The following is a 20,847-nucleotide window of genomic DNA, read 5'->3' as shown; positions in this document are numbered from 1 at the left end:
TATTTGAGCATAAGCTTTCGTGAGCTACAGCTCACTTCATCGGATGCATAAAGTGGAAAATACAGTGAGGAGATTTATATACACACAGAACATGAAAAAATGAGTGTTTATCATACACATTGTAAGGAGAGTGATCACTTAAGATGAGCTATTACGAGCAGGAGAGTGGGGTGGGAGAGAGAAAACCTTTTGAAGTGATAATCAACGTGGGCCATTTCTAGGAGTTAACAAGACCGTCTGAGGAATGGAGGGGGGAGGAATAAACAAGGGGAAATAGGCTTGAATAGAGACTGGGAATGGTTGAGTCATTATACAAAGTAAAACTAAGTTAATTGTATCCAATTTGCAAATTAATTCCAATTCAGCAGTCTCTTGTTGGAGTCTGTTTTTGAAGATTTTTTCTTGAAGAATAGTCACTTTTAGGTCAGAAATCGAGTGACCAGAGAGATTGAAGTGTTCTCCGACTGGTTTTTGAATGTTATAATTCTTGATGTCTGATTTGTGTCCATTTATTCTTTTACATAGAGACTGTCCAGTTTGACCAATGTACATGGCAGAGGGGCATTGCTGGCACATGATGGCATATATCACATTGGTAGATGTGCAGGTGAATGAGCTTCTGATAGTGTGGCTGATGTTATTAGGCCCTGTAATGGTGTCCCCTGTATAGATATGTGGGCACAGTTGGTAACAGGCTTTGTTGCAAGGATAGGTTCCTGGGTTAGTGGTTCTGTTGTGTGGTGTGTGGTTGCTGGTGAGTATTTGCTTCAGGTTGGGGGGCTGTCTGTAGACAAGGACTGGCCTGTCTCCCAAGATCTTTGAGAGTGATGGGTCGTCCTTCAGGATAGGTTGTAGATCCTTGATAATGCGTTGGAGGGGTTTTAGTTGGGGGCTGAAGGTGACGGCTAGTGGCGTTCTGTTGTTTTCTTTGTTGAGCCTGTCCTGTAGTAGGTGACTTCTGGGTACTCTTCTGGCTGTGTCAGTCTGTTTCTTCACTTCGGCAGGTGGGTATTGTAGTTGTAAGAATGCTTGATAGAGATCTTTTATAGGTGTTTGTCTCTGTCTGAGGGGTTGGAGCAAATGCGGTTGTATCGTAGAGCTTGGCTGTAGACAATGGATTGTGTGGTGTGGTCTGGGTGAAAGCTGGAGGCATGTAGGTAGGAATAGCGGTCAGTAGGTTTCCAGTATAGGGTGGTGTTTATGTGACCATCGCTTATAAGCACTGTAGTGTCCAGGAAGTGGATCTCTTGTGTGGACTGGTCCAGGCTGAGGTTGATGGTGGGATGGAAATTGTTGACATGAGAGATGGGATAGAGAGGGTCTGCAACAGGTTCCTGAAATAAAGGGAGATGGGAGGGTGACGCACAGGGAGCTTGTGGGGTATGTGTGGAGGGATGCAGGGAGTCTCTGGTGTGTAATGTGCTCAGTCTACAGGCACAATGGCGTGTGTGTCCCCAGTATATAAATGCCAGTATAAAATTGCAATAAGCACTCACCTGTTGCAAGCAGTGAATTAGGACAATGATTGCTTTTCTGGCTTTGTGAAAACCACTGTGCGTTGAGCACTCTAAATGTGTTCTCAGTGTTTCTCAGGTGATGTAAATTGACTTCAGTGGACAGTGAAGGATTTACACCATATGAGGATCTGGTATCTTATCTTTCACTCCCAGTCAGTTGAAATTAATCTTGGGATTTAATACAAATAATAGTTCAGTACTAATGCAAAATTATCTGCTAGCTGTTTTTAACAATGCAGGTATCATACTGTCTCCCAGTAAACTCAGAATTATCCACATTTAATCCAAAGCTGTATTTTTCAGATGTGATTGGCAGACACCAACAACACAAAGTTTAATTGAAACCATATTATTCATTTTACAAAGAAACCAAATCTGAGCCGAGTTGTTGGCATGTGTCTTAATAATGCTTGTTAGACTCAGTTCTCTACTGATTTAAAACAGTCTTATATACAGAGGAAATTAAGTATCTCAAGTTTGTAATTTTAGAACAAGGACGCTGCAGATCTCGCAGGCGCAGGAGGTGATATACCGGTACGAGTACTCTCATACTTTTCCTCCTGAGCAGAAAAGGGGAATGGTTCAGAAGCCACCAGATTTTCTCTACTGCAAAGGCATGTATTCTCCACTTCTTCTGTAGTGTAGTTATACCTGGAGAGGAAAAAAAAGAGGGGAAAATAATGAGCAGTGGGTTGGTAATACATGGACATTTAAATACAAAATCCACTATCAAGATGCAAAAATAACCCATTAAGTTATCATTTACAGTTCTATTTCACAATATGTTACTATATGGAAAAATCTCAAACATTTGAAAGGCTCAGCATTAAAAAGAACAAGGAGAATATGTAATGTACGGTTGGAAAGTCACAGGCTCATTGTCCAGTTAATGATACAAACAGAACAACACCACTGGAGGTGTGGAGCCACATCTTGGCCCAGGCATTGATCCCTTCATTCTGGTGGCACAAAGAGGCTGGAAGAATTTTGCAATAAATATATTTGAATAAAACATAGTAACTTACATTGGGGTTTTTTTTGCGGTCACCAGCACATTTTGCCATCTGAACCTTGTTTTTACGGTTACTAATGTTAACTGGTTTCAGAGTAACAGCTGTATTAGTATGTACTCGCAAAAAGAAAAGGAGTACTTGTGGTTAACTGTTACTTTCACAGGTGCTTGCTTGCATTCCCCCTTGCCTATAAAGGTAAAGTCCACCAGAACTGAAACTGTACTAGACAAATACATTTGTAAAGACTTATCCTGAGACCTGCCTGTCCAGTCATGACTTATAAGTAAACCTGTTAAGTGGTATTTAATTTATTCCCAATGTATTCAGCATATACCATGCAGAAAGTGAGACACAAATTGGTTGTTTAAACAATGGGTCAGTTCTTTACGATATTTGAGATAGTGAAGATTCATTCCAGTATATAAGCTGTTTTTTGTGTCCCACTTTTCCAATACTACTTCTAAACAAGTGAGAAGAGGGCAAATCTGTTTTTTTAAAAAAACCTACTTCATCTGAAAACAACTCACGTAATAATGCATCCAGTGAAGTGAGCTGTAGCTCACGAAAGGTTATGCTCAAATAAATCTTTAAGGTGCCACAAATCCTCCTTTTTCTTTTTTTGGATACAGACTAACATGGCTGCTACTCTGAAACCTGTCACATAATAATGAATGTGTCTTTTTAGTACTTATGTCAGACCTTAAGCAACTGGATATGCAAAGGAGAATTTTCACTTTTTTTTAAAGGAAGTTAGTAGCCCTTTTCCTTGTGCAAACAGGCTTGAAAATGCAAATGATCATGAAACCAATTGCTCAGGTTGAAAGAAACAAGCAGCTGGGTTCCACTTCTGCCCCAGGCACACAGGTGCTGAACTAAAGAGCCCAGGCCCTGCCGCATTAAGATGAATCAGTTCCAGTTGGAGTATACACCAAAATGGCAGTCGCTCCTGCATTTCTCAGGCTAGCCCTGTGTATAGTTGCGGGACTATGGTGCACGCAAACTGGCAAAAATGTTCCAAAAGACAATGACCCCATTCCCCCCCACCCCCAATTCAAAAATATCAGGGCTGGTTCTGCAAAGTAAGCCAGCCACGGGCCTGAAACGCCTGACAGGAATTGCTGCTTTCCCTCCCCAAACATGTCACTAGTAGCAGAGTTCCGTTATTACAGGTGAGATTTCGGAGTAGTAGCCGTGTCACTCTGTATTCTCAAAAAGAAAAGGAGGACTTGTGGCACCTTAGAGACTAACCCATTTATTTGAGCATAAGCTTTAGCTGTAGCTCACGAAAGCTTATGCTCAAATAAATGGGTTAGTCTCTAAGGTGCCACGAGTCCTCCTTTTCTTATTACAGGAGAGGGCACCCTACTAACGATCATGCTGCTGGACCCTGCCATTGGTGCCAGCGCTCTCCTCGAGCTGTCGGTAGGGAAGGAACTGGATGTTGTGTTAGGCAGAGCGTGTCTGAATAGCTGTGCCCGAACACCCAGGCTGTGCCCACAGTAAGAGAACTCAAACCAGCACTTCTTCACTGGTACAGCTCCTTCTGGGGGAGCCAGTGATTACACGGACCCATGTCTGCAACCCCTGTGCAGGGGTTGCAGTCTCTATTCCAGTCCAGGGGCTATGGAAAGGCCAGAGGGGAGCTGAAGGCTCCCCTGTCACCTGCACATGGGCAGGGTGGGTGGATTTCAAACCCCCAACTCCCCGGCAGCAACTCTGTGTAAAGCCCACTTAGTCGGGCTTGATGTAGGGTGGCTGGGGGGAAATTCACTTTCTAAGTGGAGTTTCACTAAAACAGAATTAACCATAAACAGGCTTTACTGTGCTATTGACACTGGGCATCACAGCTCAGTGTAACTTCTATGTAAAAGTAACTAGCTCTGTACAAGTCTAGCAGAATTTCATCATATTATATATTCTTGACACCTGTTTAAAACACAAACCACACTAGAATCTATAGATTTATCATATGCCCTATATGGTAACATTCCCTATTGCTTTTTAACCTTGTTTTTAAAGGTTGGGGTGTGGCTATAATGCTCCAAGCAGCCCTGGAGATCAAAAGCCCTTTGCTTATCTACAGATCAGATTAAGCAGCTGCAGTGGCAACACTGGCTACCCACCTAATGCCCCTCAACAGGGGCATCCAAGTGTTTTACAGAGAGTTGTTAATAGTGGTGTCTCCATTTTAGAGAGACAGAAACTGAGGCACAAAGGCATTGAGGGCATCTGCGCTACAGTGTAAGCCCAGAGTTCGAACACAGCCTCAAGCCTAACTCCCCTGCCTTCCATCATCTCACAAATTGCGCTAACTCAGGCCCTGGATCCAGGACCCCACAGAGACAGATGGCCCAAGCCTGAGAGGTGCACCTTATTAGCTTATGTTAGTAAAGTCTTGAGATACCATTTTAAAAGAAAGGCCATTAGGAAAATTTGAATCTGTTATTTTATATATGTTATGTACTTTGCTGCACCAATCTCTGCTTGCGACTGTGCTGAACCAGCACTGTTAAGCCCTCAGCCGTGCACACGTACAAGAGGCATGGATTTTCTAGATCAGCAAATGTCTGGCCAATCTAAAATAACATCAAATATAAATATGAGTGGATGAGAAACTACAATGTGACCAAACAAGATACTAAGTCAGTATTAATAAATTCAGTGGGCATGTGGTAAGGGTATTACTTTCTTGTAAAATATCATGATTTTGAGCACTGTATATTGCTCTGCCAAAGTGTTTAGGAATAATTTTAAAAGGTGTTTGTTTTTTATATATATATTCTCTGATTTCCTCCCAGTGTTATCTTTACAAGGTCTCTGATCTCTTTTTGTGTGTGTTGCTTTTCACCGTTTAAGTTAGGTAAAGAAAACATAACTCAGCTATTCTGGTTGCCTGATGAAACTGCATAAGCAATTAACACACCACTAGAAGAATGTCCTTAAAATTCTACATCTACTTACATACTTTACTGGCTTGGAATGTTACAGCAAGAACCATCAAATTATTGCTGTTTTCCGGGTGGGACTGTTAAGGGGCCCCTTCTCCCATGCTAAGAAAGCCCTAATTTATCCCATAGGCCCCAATTCTGTAAAGAGAACCATATGAGATTATCCCTGTGCACCTGTCTGGAGCTCCCATTGGAGTCAGTGGGAATGACTGTGCTAAATAAACTTGTAGTCAGTGGGGGGCTAGGCAGAAGCCAGGATCTACCCATGCAGCAATCTTTGAGGGATTGAGGCCTTAGTGGTCAATGCACAGTGTGGAAATAACCCTTACAGTTTCAAAACACTGCACAAGGGGTTTAGCCATATGATTTCCAGAGACTTTAATGGGGTTCCCCTGGCTAAAATGCCATCCAACAACTTGAGCATGGAGAGGAAGTTTGTCTCCTTATCTATCTGTCCCCTTGAATGAAAAAGTGAAATGAATGCATAATGTCCTGTTTTACACACTTAGCCCTGGTCTACACTACGAATTTAGGTCGGATTTAGCAGCGTTAGATTAGTTTAGCCCTGTACCCGTCCACACTACAAAGCCATTTTTCCGACTTTAAGGACTCTTAAAACCGGTTTCTATACTCCTCCCTGACGAGTGGATTAGCACTGAAATCGACCTTGCTGGGTCCAGTTTGGGGTAGTGTGGATGCAATTTGACAGTATTGGCCTCCGGGAGCTATCCCAGAGTGCTCCATTGTGACCGCTCTGCACAGCACTCTCAACTCAGATGCACTGGCCAGGTAGACAGGAAAAGCCCTGCAAACTTTTGAATTTCATTTCCTGTTTGGCCAGCATGGCAAGCTGATCAGCACAGGTACTATGCAGAGCTCATCAGCACAGGTGACCATGCAGTCCCAGAATCTCAAAAGAGCTCCAGCATGGACCAAACGGGAGATATTGGATCTGATCGCTGTATGGGGAGACCAATCCATGCTACCAGAACTCTGTTTGAAAAGACGAAATGCCAAAATATTTGAAAAAATCTTCAAGGGCATGAAGGACAAAGGCTATAACAGGGACCCGCAGCAGTGCCACGTGAAATTTAAGGAGCTCAGGCAAGCCTACCAAAGAACCAGAGAGGCAAACGGCCACTCCGGCTCAGAGCCCTGGACATGCCGCTTCTATGATGAGCTGCATGCCATTCTCGGGGGTGCCCCTACAACTACCCCAGCCCTGTGCGTGGACTCCCTCAATGGACTCTCACGCAACGGGGATGCGGATTTTGGGGACAAAGAGGAGGAGGAGGAGGTTGAAGCACAGCAAGTAAGCGGAGAAACCATTTTCCCCAACAGCCAGGAACTGTTTCTCACCCTGGATCTAGTACTCTCCCAACCCAACGAAGGGGGGCTCCCCGACCTAGAATGTGGAGAAGGGACCTCTGGTGAGTGTACCTTTTGTAAATATAATACATGTTTTAAAAGCAAGCGTGTTTAATGATTAATTTCCTCTGAAGACTTGGGATGCATTCGCGGCCAGTACAGCTACTGGAAAAGTCTGTTAAAGTGTATGGGAATGGAGCGAAAATCCTCCAGGGACATCTCAATGAAGCTCTCCTGGATATACTCCCAGAGCCTTTGCAAAAGGTTTCTGGGGAGGGCAGCCTTATTGCGTCCTCCATGGTAGGACACTTTACCATGGCAGGCCAGCAGCATGTAATCTGGAATCATTGCATAACAAAGCATGGCAGCGTATGGTCCCGGTGTTTGCTGGCATTCACAGAACAGCCGTTCTTTATCTCTCTGTGTTATCCTCAGGAGAGTGATATCATTCATGGTCACCTGGCTGAAATAGGGGAATTTTATTAAGGGGACATTCAGAGGTCGCCGTTCCTGCTGGGCTGTTTGCCTGTGGCTGAACAGAAATCATCCCCACTGTTAGCGACGTGGTGGGGGGACGGGTGAAGAGATCATCCCAGATAATTTTGTGTGTGGGGAGGGTGGGGTGGGAGGTTAGTTCGGTTTGTGCTGCACATTAACCTGAAAACCACAGCCCCTCCTTTTAAATGGCCAACCCTTTTTAAAGGGCAAACCCAACAGGTTCTTGGTATGTGAAATGAGGGTGCTGCTGTTTAAAACCATTCCCACATGTTAGGAAGGTTAAAGAAGCCAAAAGACTGTGGCTTACCATGTCTGCCTGCAAACTGAATTCTGTTGCCCGCAGGCCCTGCCTGTGTGATCTCTCACACCATACCGACAGGCCCACCATATAAGAGGCAAAATGCGACCTTGTGAAGAATGCACATATGTAATGTTAACAGCTTGGTTCACCATGAAAGAATCTACCCATTGTTCTCTAAAATGTCTCTTTTTAAAGACTAATCTCCCTTTTTTCCCTCCCGCAGCTGCAAATGTTTCATCGCTCCATGTATCATCTCCATCCCAGAGGCTATCAAAGATTAGAAGCCAAAAAAAAAATGCACTCATAATGAAATGTTCTCTGGGCTTATGCAGGCTTCCCATGCTGAAAGAGCCCAGCACAAGACGTTGAGGGAGACAATGTCAGATCCAGGAAAGCACAAAATGAACGCGAGGACAGGAGGGACGAGTGAGAGGAGAGGAGGGGCAAGCGCGAGGACAGGAGGGACGAACGAGAGGAGTGGTGGCGGCAGCGTGATGAGAGGAGGCAGGATGCAATGCTGAGGCTCCTGTAGGATCAAACTGATATGCTCTGGCATATGGTTGAGATGCAGGAAAGGCAGCATGAGCACAGAACGCTGCTGCAGCCCCTGTGTAACCAACTGCCCTCCTCCCCAAGTTCCATAGCCTCCTCACCCAGACGCCCAAGAACGTGGTGTGGGGGCACCCAACCACTCCACCCCAGAGGACTGCCCAAGCAACAGAAAGCTGGCATTCAATAAGTGTTGAAGCACAGTGTGGCCTTGTCCTTCCGTCCTCCCCTCCTCCACCACCCCACCCGGTGCTTTCCTCACCCCTCCCGAGCTACCTTGGCAGTTATTCCCCCATTTGTGTGACAAATTAATAAAGAACGCATTAATTTGAAACAATGACTTTATTGCCTCTGCAAGCGGTGATCAAAGGGGGGAGGGGAGGGCGATTGGCTTACAGGGAAGTACAGTGAACCAAGGGGGCGGGTTTTCATCAACAAACAAACAAACAACTTTCACACCGTAGCCTGGCCAGTCATGAAACTGTTTTTCAAAGCTTCTCTGATGCGCAGCACGCCCTGCTGTGCTCTTCTAACCACCCTGGTGTCTGGCTGCACGTAATCAGCAGCCAGGCGATTTGCCTCAACCTCCCATCCTGCCATAAATGTCTCCCCCTTACTCTCACAGATATTGTGGAGCACACAGCAAGCAGTAATAACGATGGGAATATTGGTTTTGCTGAGGTCTACCCGAGTCAGTAAACTGCGCCAGAGAGCTTTTAAACGTCCAAATGCACATTCTACCACCATTCTGCACTTGCTCAGCCTACAGTTGAACAGCTCCTGACTACTGTCCAGGGTGCCTGGCTTCATGAGCCATGGCCTTAAGGGGTAGGCTGGGTCCCCAAGGATAACTATAGGCATTTCAACATCCCCAACGGTTATTTTCTGGTCTGGAAAGTAAATCCCTTGCTGCAGCTGTTCCCACAGACCAGAGTTCCTGAAGATGCGAGTGTCACTGTACCTTTCCCAGCCATCCCACGTCGATGTTGGTGAAACGTCCCTCGTGATCCACCAGTGCTTGCAGCACCATTGGAAAGTACCCCTTGAGGTTTATGTACTGGCTGCCTTCGTGGTCTGGTCCCAAGATAGGGATATGCGTTCCGTCTATTGCCCCACCACAGTTAGGGAATCCCATTGCAGCAAAGCCATCCACTATGACCTGCACATTTCCCAGAGTCACTACGCTTGATAGCAGCAGGTCAGTGATCGGGTTGGCTGATTGCATCACAGCAACCCCCACAGTAGATTTGCCCATTCCAAATTGATTCCCGACTAACCGGTAGCTATCTGGCGTTGCAAGCTTCCACAGAGCTATTGCCACTCGATTCTCAACTGTGAGGGCTGCTCTCATCTTGGTATTCTGGCGCTTCAGGGCAGGGAAAAGCAAGTCACAAAGTTCTATGAAAGTGCCGTTACTCATACGAAAGTTTCGCAGACCATTGGGAATCGTCCCAGACCCGCAACACTATGCGGTCCCACCAGTCTGTGCTTGTTTCCCGGGCCCAGAATCAGCATTCCACAGCAAGAGCCTGCCCCATTGCCACCAGGATGGCCAAATTGCCGAGGCCCGTACTTTGAGAGAAGTCTTTGTCCATGTCCTCCACACTCTCCTCACTGCGCTGCCGTCACCTACTCGCCTGCTTTTGGTTCTGGTTCTGCATATACTGCTGGATAATGCGTATGGTGTTTAGAGCAGTCACAACTGCTGCGGTGATCTGAGCGGGCTCCATGCTTGCCATGGTATGGCATGAGCAGGAGAGCAGAGTGGCAGTGGAAGCGACTGGTGGATGACGATGCTGACAGCAATATGGTGCTCGCATGGAAAAAGGCTCAAAACGATTGTCAGCCGTTGCTTTTGCAGAGGGAGGAGCAAGAGGTAGGCTGGCAGCAGACAGTGCTGCTGGCTGGGAGAGCAGCCTGAGGCAGAATGGCCCCCTCACAGATTGAATTCTCAACCCTGGGTTTAGCAGGCCAATGCTCAAACCACTGAGCTATTCCTCCTGCCAATATTCCAGGCAGGACTGAATCTCCATTAGACAAAACTTAAAGAAGAGAATGACCTGAGTCACACCCATTTATGTGCAGGCGCCCCGACAGACCTCACCGAGATCTGCCAGGAGCACCCATGTCTGCCCAGGCGCCCCGACTGAACTGAGCAAGGCCAGCCAAGAGCACCGAGGGAACAATGAGGACGGCTACTAGTCGTACTGCACAATTTGCTGCCACAAGGCAATGAGCTGCTGCTGTGTAGCAATGCAGTCCCACATCTGCCAGCACCCAGGGGACGTACGGTGAAGGTGACCTGAGCGGGCTCCATGCTTGCCATGGTAAGGCGTCTGCACAGGTAACCCAGGAAAAAAGGCACGAAACGATTGTCTGCTGTTGCTTTCATGGAGGGAGTGAGGGAGGGGGGCCTGACAACATGTATCCAGAACCATCCACGACAATGTTTTTTTGCCCCATCAGGCATTGGGATCTCAACCCAGAATTCCAGTGGGCGGCGGAGACAGTGGGAACTGTGGGATAGCTACCCACAGTGCAATGCTCTGGAAGTTGACACTAGCCTCGGTACTGTGGACGCACTCCGCTGACCTAATGGTCTTAATGGTTTTAAGTGGGGACACACACAATCGACTGTATAAAATTGCTTTCTAAAAATTCGACTTCTATAAATTCAACCTAATTTCGTAGTATTAGACATACATACCCAGTGTATATGTGTGTGCGCACTTCACAAGAGACCTGTTTAGCACAGAACTTAGATTCCAAAAGTTCTGAATTGTACAGAGGTGGACGTTACCGTGGGTCAGGCAATCGCTGTTTCTATTCCCTCCCCCCATGACAAACTTTGTTTTTTCACTGAAAAACTAAACGTTTCAGGGTTTTTTGGGGGGTGAGGGAACCAAATATTTTAGTTGAAAGTGAAATTTCTCTCTCTCTCTCATACACTCACATACACTTTTGAAGAAACCTCTCGCTCACTCTCATTCATAGTATGTTTGACAAAATCTCACCTTTTTCATCCCCAAAAATGTCAATCAGCTCTCATAGCTATCATGGTGCTCTGCTTGTTCCTTTGTAATTCAATTAAAGCATTTGGAAAGGAGCATGCAATTCATCTCATAGTCTCTGTTGTTATGGCAACATTTCCCTGGTTCTCAGAAAGAAACATGTTCAGCATTTAAATAATGTTAGTGGTGCTGAATTTTAGCAGGCTGCTATATTTTCAGTAGTAGTTACATTCTTCTTTATCATTAACATCATTACTGTTTAATTATTTTTGGGCACCCACGAGTCTGTTAAGCTTTCTAATCAACATCTGGCTGGTTTTTTCCAATCAAGTTGACGATTTCCCATTTCAATCCCCAAAACACATTGCATTCTTCTCTTAGCAAATATTGAAAATTGGACCCATACCACAAGAAGAAAATTCACAGCGGGAATCATCAGGTTTGTGTTTTACCAGCCTCTCTCCAGCTTTCCAGGAGGGTGCGCTAGGACAGGTCAGAGGCGAACATACAACAGTATTGGACTCATTGCAGATACAGCTATAACAGCTTGTAGTCCATGTGTCTCCTGAGTGGGGGTTAAAAACAGACCTGACCCTTAGACACCTGGTCAGTTACAACTCGAGGAATTTTGTGCAATCCAGAAAATACCTGAATACTCTGATTTTTCTCTCCTATTGAGCTGTAGCAAACTGTTTAAAAATGAATGCATTGAAGTAATTGGCAAAACTCTCATTGACTTCAACAGGGTCACAATTTCATGTAGGAGTTTTGCCTGAAAAAAGACTGACATTAGTCACTCTGCCAATAACCGAGATCTACTCACCTATACCCAAAACTCTAACTATAGCCCAGTGTCTTCTCTTATTGCCTGTTTTCTTACTTGAATAAATCTTAGTCACATACAAAAGAAACTGTCCTCACACTAATATACCATGGTCCAGATTCTGCTGTCAGTCAAACATCTGTATTGGCGCTGGACAGGTGTAACTAGAAGCAGAATCTGGCTCCGATGATTGTTTAATGTAGCATACATACCACAGGTTGCCATTCATCTGAATCGTTCTGCTTGGCTTCAGAACCTCATCATTTACGTAACAATCATGTTGATCATGCTCAATACTGATACCTTCACTATTTTAATTTTAATTCCACCAAGATTTCAACAACTTCCACCCTACCATCAACCTCAGACTGGACCAGTCCACACAAGAGGTCCACTTCCTAGACACTACAGTGCTAATAAGCGATGGTCACATAAACACCACCCTATACCAGAAACCTACTGACCGCTATACTTACCTACATGCCTCCAGCTTTCTCCCAGACCACATCCATTGTCTACAGCCAAGCTCTAAGATACAACCGCATTTGTTCCGATCCCTCACAGACAAACACCTACAGAATCTCTTATCAAGCATTCTTAAAACTGCAATACCCACCTGGTGAAGTGAAGAAACAGGCTGACCGAGCCTGAAGGGTACCAAGAAGTCACCTACTACAAGACAGGCCCAACAAAGAAAGCAACAGAACACCACTAGCCATCGCCGACGGCCCCCAACTAAAACCTCTCCAGCGCATCATCAAGGATCTACAACCTATCCTGAAGGACAATCCCTCACTCTCACAGACCTTGGGAGATAGGCCAATCCTCACTTACAGACAGCCGCTCAACCTGAAGCAAATACTCACCAGCATCTACACACCACACAACAAAAACACCAACCCAAGAACCAAACCCTGCTACAAACCTGGGTGCCAACTCTGTCCACATATCTATTCAAGGGACACCATCAAAGGACCTAACCACATCAGCAACACCATCAAGGGCTCATTCACCTGCACATCTACCAATGTGATATATGCCATCATGTGCCAGCAATGCCCCTCTACCATGTACATTGGCCAAACTGGACAGTCTCTATGTAAATGAATAAATGGACACAAATCAGACGTCAAGAATCATAACATTCAAAAACCAATAGAAGAACACCTCAATCTCTCTGGCAACTTAATAACAGACCTAAAAGTGGCAATTCTTCAACAAAAAAACTTCAAAAAGACACCAACTTGAAGCTGCAAAACTGGAATTAATTTGCAAACTGGATACCATCAGATTAGGCCTGAATAGAGACTGGGAGTGGTTGGGTCATTACAAAACCTAAACTTAATTTCCCCAATACTAATTTCTCCCTACTGTTACTCACACCTTCTTGTCAACTGTCTGTAATGGGCCACTCTCTTACCACTTTAAAAGTTATTTTTCCTCTCTTGGTATCCTCCTGTTAATTGATTTATCTTGTTAGACTGACCTCACACTTGGTAAAGCAACCCCCATCCTTTCATGTATTTATACCTGCTCCTGTATTTTCACTCCATGCATCTGATGAAGTGGATTAGTCTCTAAGGTGCCACAAGGACTTCTCGTTATTTTAATATAGTCTTTCAATGCAACCACTCCATCAACTCGGCTATCTCCTACATCACAGCTCGTATCCCTCTCTGATAAAGAGTAGCAAGAGCTGTTGCAGGCTTTCACATTGTACTCAAAGACCTGACCCTTTTCACAAGCCTGCTCTGCTACGCAGTAACAATGAGCAGTAGTTTCTCTTTCAAATAAATGGTTTCAGAGTAGCAGCCGTGTTAGTCTGTATTCGCAAAAAGAAAAGGAGGACTTGTGGCACCTTAGAGACTAACCAATTTATTAGAGCATAAGCTTTCGTGAGCTACAGCTCACTTCCTCAGATGCATATCGTGGAAACTGCAGCAGGCTTTATATATACACAGAGAATATGAAACAATACCTATTCCCACCCCACTGTCCTGCTGGTAATAGCTTATCTAAAGTGATTTCCAGCACAAATCCAGGTTTTCTCACCCTCCACCCCCCCACACAAATTCACTCTCCTGCTGGTGATAGCCCATCCAAAGTGACAACTCTTTACACAATGTGCATGACAATCAAGCTGGGCTATTTCCTGCATAAATCCAGGTTCTCACATCCCCCCACCCCCATACACACACAAACTCACTCTCCTGCTGGTAATAGCTCATCCAAACTGACCACTCTTCAAGTTAAAATCCAAGTTAAACCAGAACATCTGGGGGGGTGGGTAGGAAAAAACAAGAGGAAACAGGCTACCTTAGCCACTAAGTCATTATGCAAGGTAGCCTGTTTCCTCTTGTTTTTTCCTACCCACCCCCCCAGATGTTCTGGTTTAACTTGGATTTTAACTTGAAGAGTGGTCAGTTTGGATGAGCTATTACCAGCAGGAGAGTGAGTTTGTGTGTGTATGGGGGTGGGGGGATGTGAGAACCTGGATTTATGCAGGAAATAGCCCAGCTTGATTGTCATGCACATTGTGTAAAGAGTTGTCACTTTGGATGGGCTATCACCAGCAGGAGAGTGAATTTGTGTGGGGGGGTGGAGGGTGAGAAAACCTGGATTTGTGCTGGAAATCACTTTAGATAAGCTATTACCAGCAGGACAGTGGGGTGGGAATAGGTATTGTTTCATATTCTCTGTGTATATATAAAGCCTGCTGCAGTTTCCACGATATGCATCTGAGGAAGTGAGCTGTAGCTCACGAAAGCTTATGCTCTAATAAATTGGTTAGTCTCTAAGGTGCCACAAGTCCTCCTTTTCTTTTTTCAAATAAATGTTATTGATTAGATGTTTCATTTGGCTCTTGTTCCCTGCATCAGGGTACTATGCAGATTATCTATGAGAAATTATAAATGTTGGGCTTTTTAAATATTGTTTTAGCAAAAAAATTTGAAGATTACTATTTATGTATATAATATCTACAGTGGTTTAATCAGAGCATAAGAAAGATGAAGAACTTACATGAGAAAATAAAAGCAAAGCAATGTAGACAAGCTAAAGTAGCCCCTGCATTCACAAATTCCCCAGACAGCTGGTTAGATATTGGTCAGAAATGCTACGTATTATGCACTCTCCATGTCTCCTGGAATTGTTGTCAAGAAATTCTGTACTTCTTTGCGGTGCCAAAAAAATACAACTAAAATTGCCCATTTTATTTCCCTTACATCCCCATGACTCCTAACAGTGCCCTGTGCAAGCCTAATGGTGTCCACTATATAAAGATTAGACAAACCCTTGTTTTAAAATATCAGGTAAATCTGAGAAAAGTGATACTATGAGACAACACTGTTCAGGCTTGAATCAACAAATTTAAGAGAATTATTGCCAAGTCCTAGTCAGCTTAACTCGTGGGAGAAGTCAATGGGACAGCTCTCTTGTGTCGTGACTGCAGGACTGAACCCATAAGCAAACACACTTTGGGACAGATTGTGACCCCCCCATCCATATCTGCATTCGGAGGGTCTTCAACATATTGGTCTCCTCTCCTCTGTGTGGAACGGGGGCTCAGGTGCTACTGTGAGGATCAGTGAGCTGAGCACAGTTTTCTTTTACAAATGTTTCTGTAATAAATAATATGAATACACAAATATGACATTTGTTTCTGTTTGAGGGTCTTCAACTGAAGTGTTGTTGGGCTGATAGACTAGTTCTGGGGAAACAAATCAGTAATGGAAGTGAATATTTTATGATGATGGCATTGTAGAGATTTTTTTTTTTAAACTGAAGATACATACCTCATTTATCTAGCTAGTAGTTAGTTACTAAAATCCAAAACAGACAAATGTGTTAGTTAAAAAAAAATCACTGTTGAACAGGGTGGGAAGTTTATACAACATCATTCTGAGTATAGCCATTAACAGCAGAAGGTGGTCTATTGTTTGAGATATTCGCAGATTGACAGAGCCAGAAGAGTACCCAGAAGTTACCTACTATAGGACAGGCTCAACAAAGAAAGTAACAGTACGCCACTAGCCATCAGCCCCCAACTAAAACCTCTCCAACGCATCATCAATGATCTACAACCTATCCTGAAGGATGACCCGTCACTCTCACAGATCTTGGGAGACAGGCCAGTCCTTGCCTACAGACAGCCTCCCAACCTGAAGCAAATACTCACCAGCAACCACACACACCACACAACAGAACCACTAACCCAGGAACCTATCCTTGCAACAAAGCCCGTTGCCAACTGTGTCCACATATCTATTCAGGGGACACCATCATAGGACCTAATCACATCAGCCATACTATCAGAGGCTCGTTCACCTGCACATCTACCAATGTGATATATGCCATCATGTGCCAGCAATGCTCCTCTGCCATGTACATTGGCCAAACCGGACAGTCTCTGTGTAAAAGAATAAGTGGACACAAATCAGACGTCAAGAATTATAACATTCAAAAACCAGTCGGAGAACACTTCAATCTCTTTGGTCACTCGATTACAGACCTAAAAGTGGCAATTCTTCAACAAAAAAGCTTCAAAAACAGACTCCAACGAGAGACTGCTGAATTGGAATTAATTTGCAAACTGGATACAATTAACTTAGGCTTGAATAGAGACTGGGAGTAGATGGGTCATTACACAAAGTAAAACTATTTCCCCATGTTTATCTCCCCCGCCCCACCGCTGTTCCTCAGACATTCTTGTCAACTGCTGGAAATGGCCCACCTTGATTATCACTACAAAAGGTTCCTCCCCCCCCCCCCCCCCGCTCTCCTGCTGGTAATAGCTCACCTTACCTGATCACTCTTGTTACAGTCTGTATGGTAACACCCATTGTTTCATGTTCTCTGTGTATATAAATCTCCCCACTGTATTTTCCACTGAATGCATCTGATGAAGTGAGCTGTAGCTCACGAAAGCTTATGCTCAAATAAATTTGTTAGTCTCTAAGGTGCCAAAAGTCCTCCTTTTCTTTTTGTAGATACAGACTAACATGGCTGCTACTCTGAAATCGCAGAGAACAGGCAGTCATCTAGTAGTCGCCTTACTGGCCAGCAGGTGATGCTGTTGTTCCATGACAATGTTGAAAGTACATTTCCTCGCTGTAAGAAAGAAGGGTTGTAAAAAATGAAGTTTGGAAATCAGTTTGTCAGAATTTTAGCTCTTTTATTAAATGATTTGAAACTCATTAAAACCATAAAATCTATACCACATGCCCCAAATTCAGTTAAAATATATATTTTTCATTTACATTGGATGGCATGTATCGTCAAGTATATAATATTGCTATATTGTTATATGAGTGCTCAATGATCCTGATCAGGATCACTACTACACACGGGTATGTCAGTCTCTCTCTCTCTCTCTCTCTCTCTCTCTCTCACACACACACACACACACACACACACACACACCCTTTTTATCTATTTTTCAGTTAAGATTATTCTGATGAAAAATAATGACCTCAAATACTTCTAAAGGAAGAAATTCGGTTTTGGCCCTTGATATACGTTTATATATCTTTTATTAACCGTCTCAGGAGAAATGTAAGTATCACATTTTAAGTTAGACCACATGCAGATGGTCTCCTCCTCCCAAAGTAGAGTATAATTTGAGATGTATCACAGCAGGTATAATACTTTTTCGTTTGCTAAGATGCGATTCTACATACAGCTACTAAAAATGAAAAGTAGTAACCATGCCCTGCTCAGCATATTATATAAATAGTGATGCTGCTAATTCTACATCAATTCATTTAGTTTCTTTTCTACTTTGCATTTCTGTTTGGTTTTAGCTTATTAGGTACATTTTTTTAATCCTAAAAGTTGGATTCTACCAGAAAATACATAATAGGGACATGAGCATCTACTAGATTCTACCAGAAAAATACGTAATAGGGACGTGTGCATACAAATCTAAAAGTCTTGTCAAGTTAATGATCTGTCAACTACCAATGATGGTAACATTAAACAGGGAAAAGCCTTTTGATAATTGGGCTAGATTTTACTTTAGTGTTGATTAGCTAATATAGGCCTATAGGGCTGTGTTTTCAAAAATACCTCTGGGAGTTCGGGGCCCAATTCCTATTGACCTTTTTAATGTTATAAATCACTAGGAGCTGATGCATCATAAATTCACCGATGCTCAGTGGGAGCTGGGACACTGACTCCTTAGGTGCTTTTGAGCATTCCACAGCGGGGGGGGGGGCAGATTGCAAGGGGCTAGATGGAGCAAGGAGCATCTTTTTCTTGCACCCCCACAGAATTGCTGGAATTAAATAGTGGTTTGATTACTCAGGGAATGCAAGGGCTGACTTTAGGGCCTTGGCTGGCATTGTTATTGCCAAAAAAGGATCTGCCCCATTATGAACCAGCCAACGCCATACGACCTGTCAGAGCACTGTTGCAAGGCTGGTTCATGGGCCACATTCCTCCTGTCATTCCGGAAGCCTTGTGTCTATCTGAACCATGATGCCTCCCAGAGCTATTAGAGGGGCAGTGCACCTCTGATTACTCCCAACTTTCAAGGCACAGCCAAGCCCATAAAATATTGCCTTTTTCTATGCTGGCACATGAAGGTGGCCTTGCTTTAGGACATGACATCAATCCCCGGGAACTTGCAAATGCCTCAGAAATCACCTCCAGTATTTTCTGGCTGGACATAAAACTGGATTCTGCATTGTTTCTGAATGATCCACAGAGCCCTTTGGATTTCATATACATATTTTCCATTTGTCATATTGATGTTTGCTATATGTGCCACTACACAGCAAAGTAAATGTCAGGTGTTTCAAGAGGTAATTCCATTTTCAAATAGCCTTATTAAATACAAAGAAATGAAACTGCGCGTCTTACACAAGGTCCAATATAGGTATGAGCGGCTGACGTCTTGAGCATGGGTGCAGTTCAGTACTGAGACCATATTTCTCACTTGATACATCCAATATGGCGAGAAACATCTGCATCGCACTCGTATACATTCTGAGCACCAGAATGGGCCAGTTGCTGCTAGTGATCCAAGAAGAGGACAGTTTGGAGTGTGGTTGTAATGACACCTATCAATGACTCCAAGTGCCCTATATATATTATGCATCCTACTTCTTGTGAAAAATCAGATACCATAAAGATCACATATGGCAAGACTGGAACCATGTATAAAATCAAACAGTTAGGACAATTATTTATTTTCTTTGTCCATTCATGAACAAAGCACAAGGTTTTGTTTGTGTAACTTTTATTTTGTCTTTTGTTAAAAAAAAAATCAGACTGATGTTTGAATGTTTAAAAAGGAAACAAAAGGTTTTACAAGCCATGTTGCCAGCAAGAAGAGTTGTTTAGCCCCCGAAGTCAAAGTTTAGATATTATAGCAGTGGGCTTAAAAATTGCAAGATTCAGCTTATACCTATGGGGGCAGGCTTCAGGAAATGCTTACAATAGCATAAGAAAATTGATAGTGTATTTAATTAGCTTCCCCATCTGCTCTCTTGGGACTAGAGCCAAGTGAAGTCAGTGACAGACTGCCATTGACTTCAATAAGTTTTGGACCAGCCCCTTACTGTTCTAGCATTTTAATGCCTGCACAATGTGAAATTTGAAAAGACATACAGTCGGGTTAGAGCTCAAGAGTTTACTAGAGGGAAATAACTGACAAGATCAGGCCACTTGGGAGTGAGGTAGCTTCCACAGCACTAGCATTATGACAGTTTTCATCTACAAACAAAATTGTGGCTTACATCATGACTTCCCATGGAAAAATCCATAGGAGGACATATGTTAGGCAGAAAACAAGCACTCCACTCCCACACCGTTCTAACAGTGCAGGGTGCGAGTATGTGTCAGTTAATACTGAGGATGGCAGCAGCAATTTCATCAAGAAAATCCAGGCAGGTTTCTGGGGGATGATACTGTGAAGAGAAGTTGAGTTGCCTCAATCTCCATTTCACTAATGTACTTGGGAACAGGGATGGGTTTTCTGTTCCTTTCATCCCCACTATGGGAAATATTAGATCAGATGCTATAGCCTTGTAATTAGATCAACTTTAACAAACAATGAATGGCATTAGGTATATGAACAGCAACAGAGAATATTAGATGTCAAAATCAGGGAAAATTCTCAATCTAATTTCAGAACTTGCATTAAAATAAAATAGTTCAATCATCAGATCCACAAGCTATAAATGTTGTTTGTATTAATTCTAGAACTCACAATTCAGGAGCCATTTCCCAGTAACATAAGTAAAAGTTAAAAACTCGGTATGTTTAGTCTTGAGGAAAGAAGACTGCGGGGAGACCCAGTAAAGTCTTCAAATATGTTAAGGGCTGTTCTAAAGACTACAGTGATCAATTGTTCATGTCCATTGATAGTGGGAAAATAAATTAATTGGCTTAATCTGCAGCAAGGGAGATTTAGGTTAGGTATTAGGAAAAAATTTCTAACTTTAAGGATAGTTAAGTACTGGAATAGGTTACCATGGGAGGTTGTAGAAACCCCCTCAGTGGAGTAATGAGGAGTCCTTGTAGCACCTTAGAGAATAACAAATTTATATGGGCATAAGCTTTTGTGGGTTAGAACCCACTTCATCAGATGCATGGAGTGAAAATACAGGAGCAGGTATAAATACATGAAAGGATGGGCGTTGCTTTACCAAGTGTGAAGTCAGTCTAATGAGATAAATCAATTAACAGCAGGATACCAAGGGAGGAAAAATAACTTTTGAAGTGGTAAGAGAGTGGCCCATTCCAGACAGTTGACAAGAAGGTGTGAGTAACAGTAGGGAGAAATTAGTATTGGGGAAATTAAGTTTAGGTTTTGT

General features: G+C 43.5%; 2 protein-coding genes across 3 annotated transcripts in view; one reads left to right on the top strand and one right to left on the bottom strand.

Annotated features, from left to right (window-relative positions):
- Positions 1-5: 5 nt before the first annotated feature.
- Positions 6-20,847, bottom strand: part of LRRK2 (leucine rich repeat kinase 2) — a 151,408-nt gene continuing 130,566 nt past the window's right edge. The window contains exons 50-52 of one of the 2 annotated variants that reach the window (XR_012156823.1): positions 16,832-17,137; positions 1,497-2,168; positions 6-1,334 (exon numbers count right to left, since the gene is read on the bottom strand). The gene's annotated coding sequence lies outside the window, so the exon portion shown is untranslated. Of the gene's footprint in view, positions 2,169-16,831; positions 17,138-20,847 lie in introns of both variants that reach the window. The other variant, XR_012156822.1, reaches the window with a different exon arrangement.
- On the top strand, positions 3,857-8,511 carry LOC140905321 (zinc finger and SCAN domain-containing protein 32-like). The gene is made up of 2 exons (XM_073328439.1): positions 3,857-6,908; positions 7,869-8,511. The coding sequence occupies exons 1-2, from the start codon at positions 6,347-6,349 to the stop codon at positions 8,012-8,014; spliced, it is 708 nt and encodes a 235-aa protein (XP_073184540.1). The 5' UTR covers positions 3,857-6,346; the 3' UTR covers positions 8,015-8,511.

The sequence above is a fragment of the Lepidochelys kempii genome, chromosome 1 (genome assembly GCF_965140265.1).
Source record: "Lepidochelys kempii isolate rLepKem1 chromosome 1, rLepKem1.hap2, whole genome shotgun sequence".
NCBI lineage: Eukaryota > Metazoa > Chordata > Testudines > Cheloniidae > Lepidochelys > Lepidochelys kempii.
Note: the sequence above shows the minus strand (reverse complement) of the source record. Positions and strands in the feature narration are given on the sequence as shown.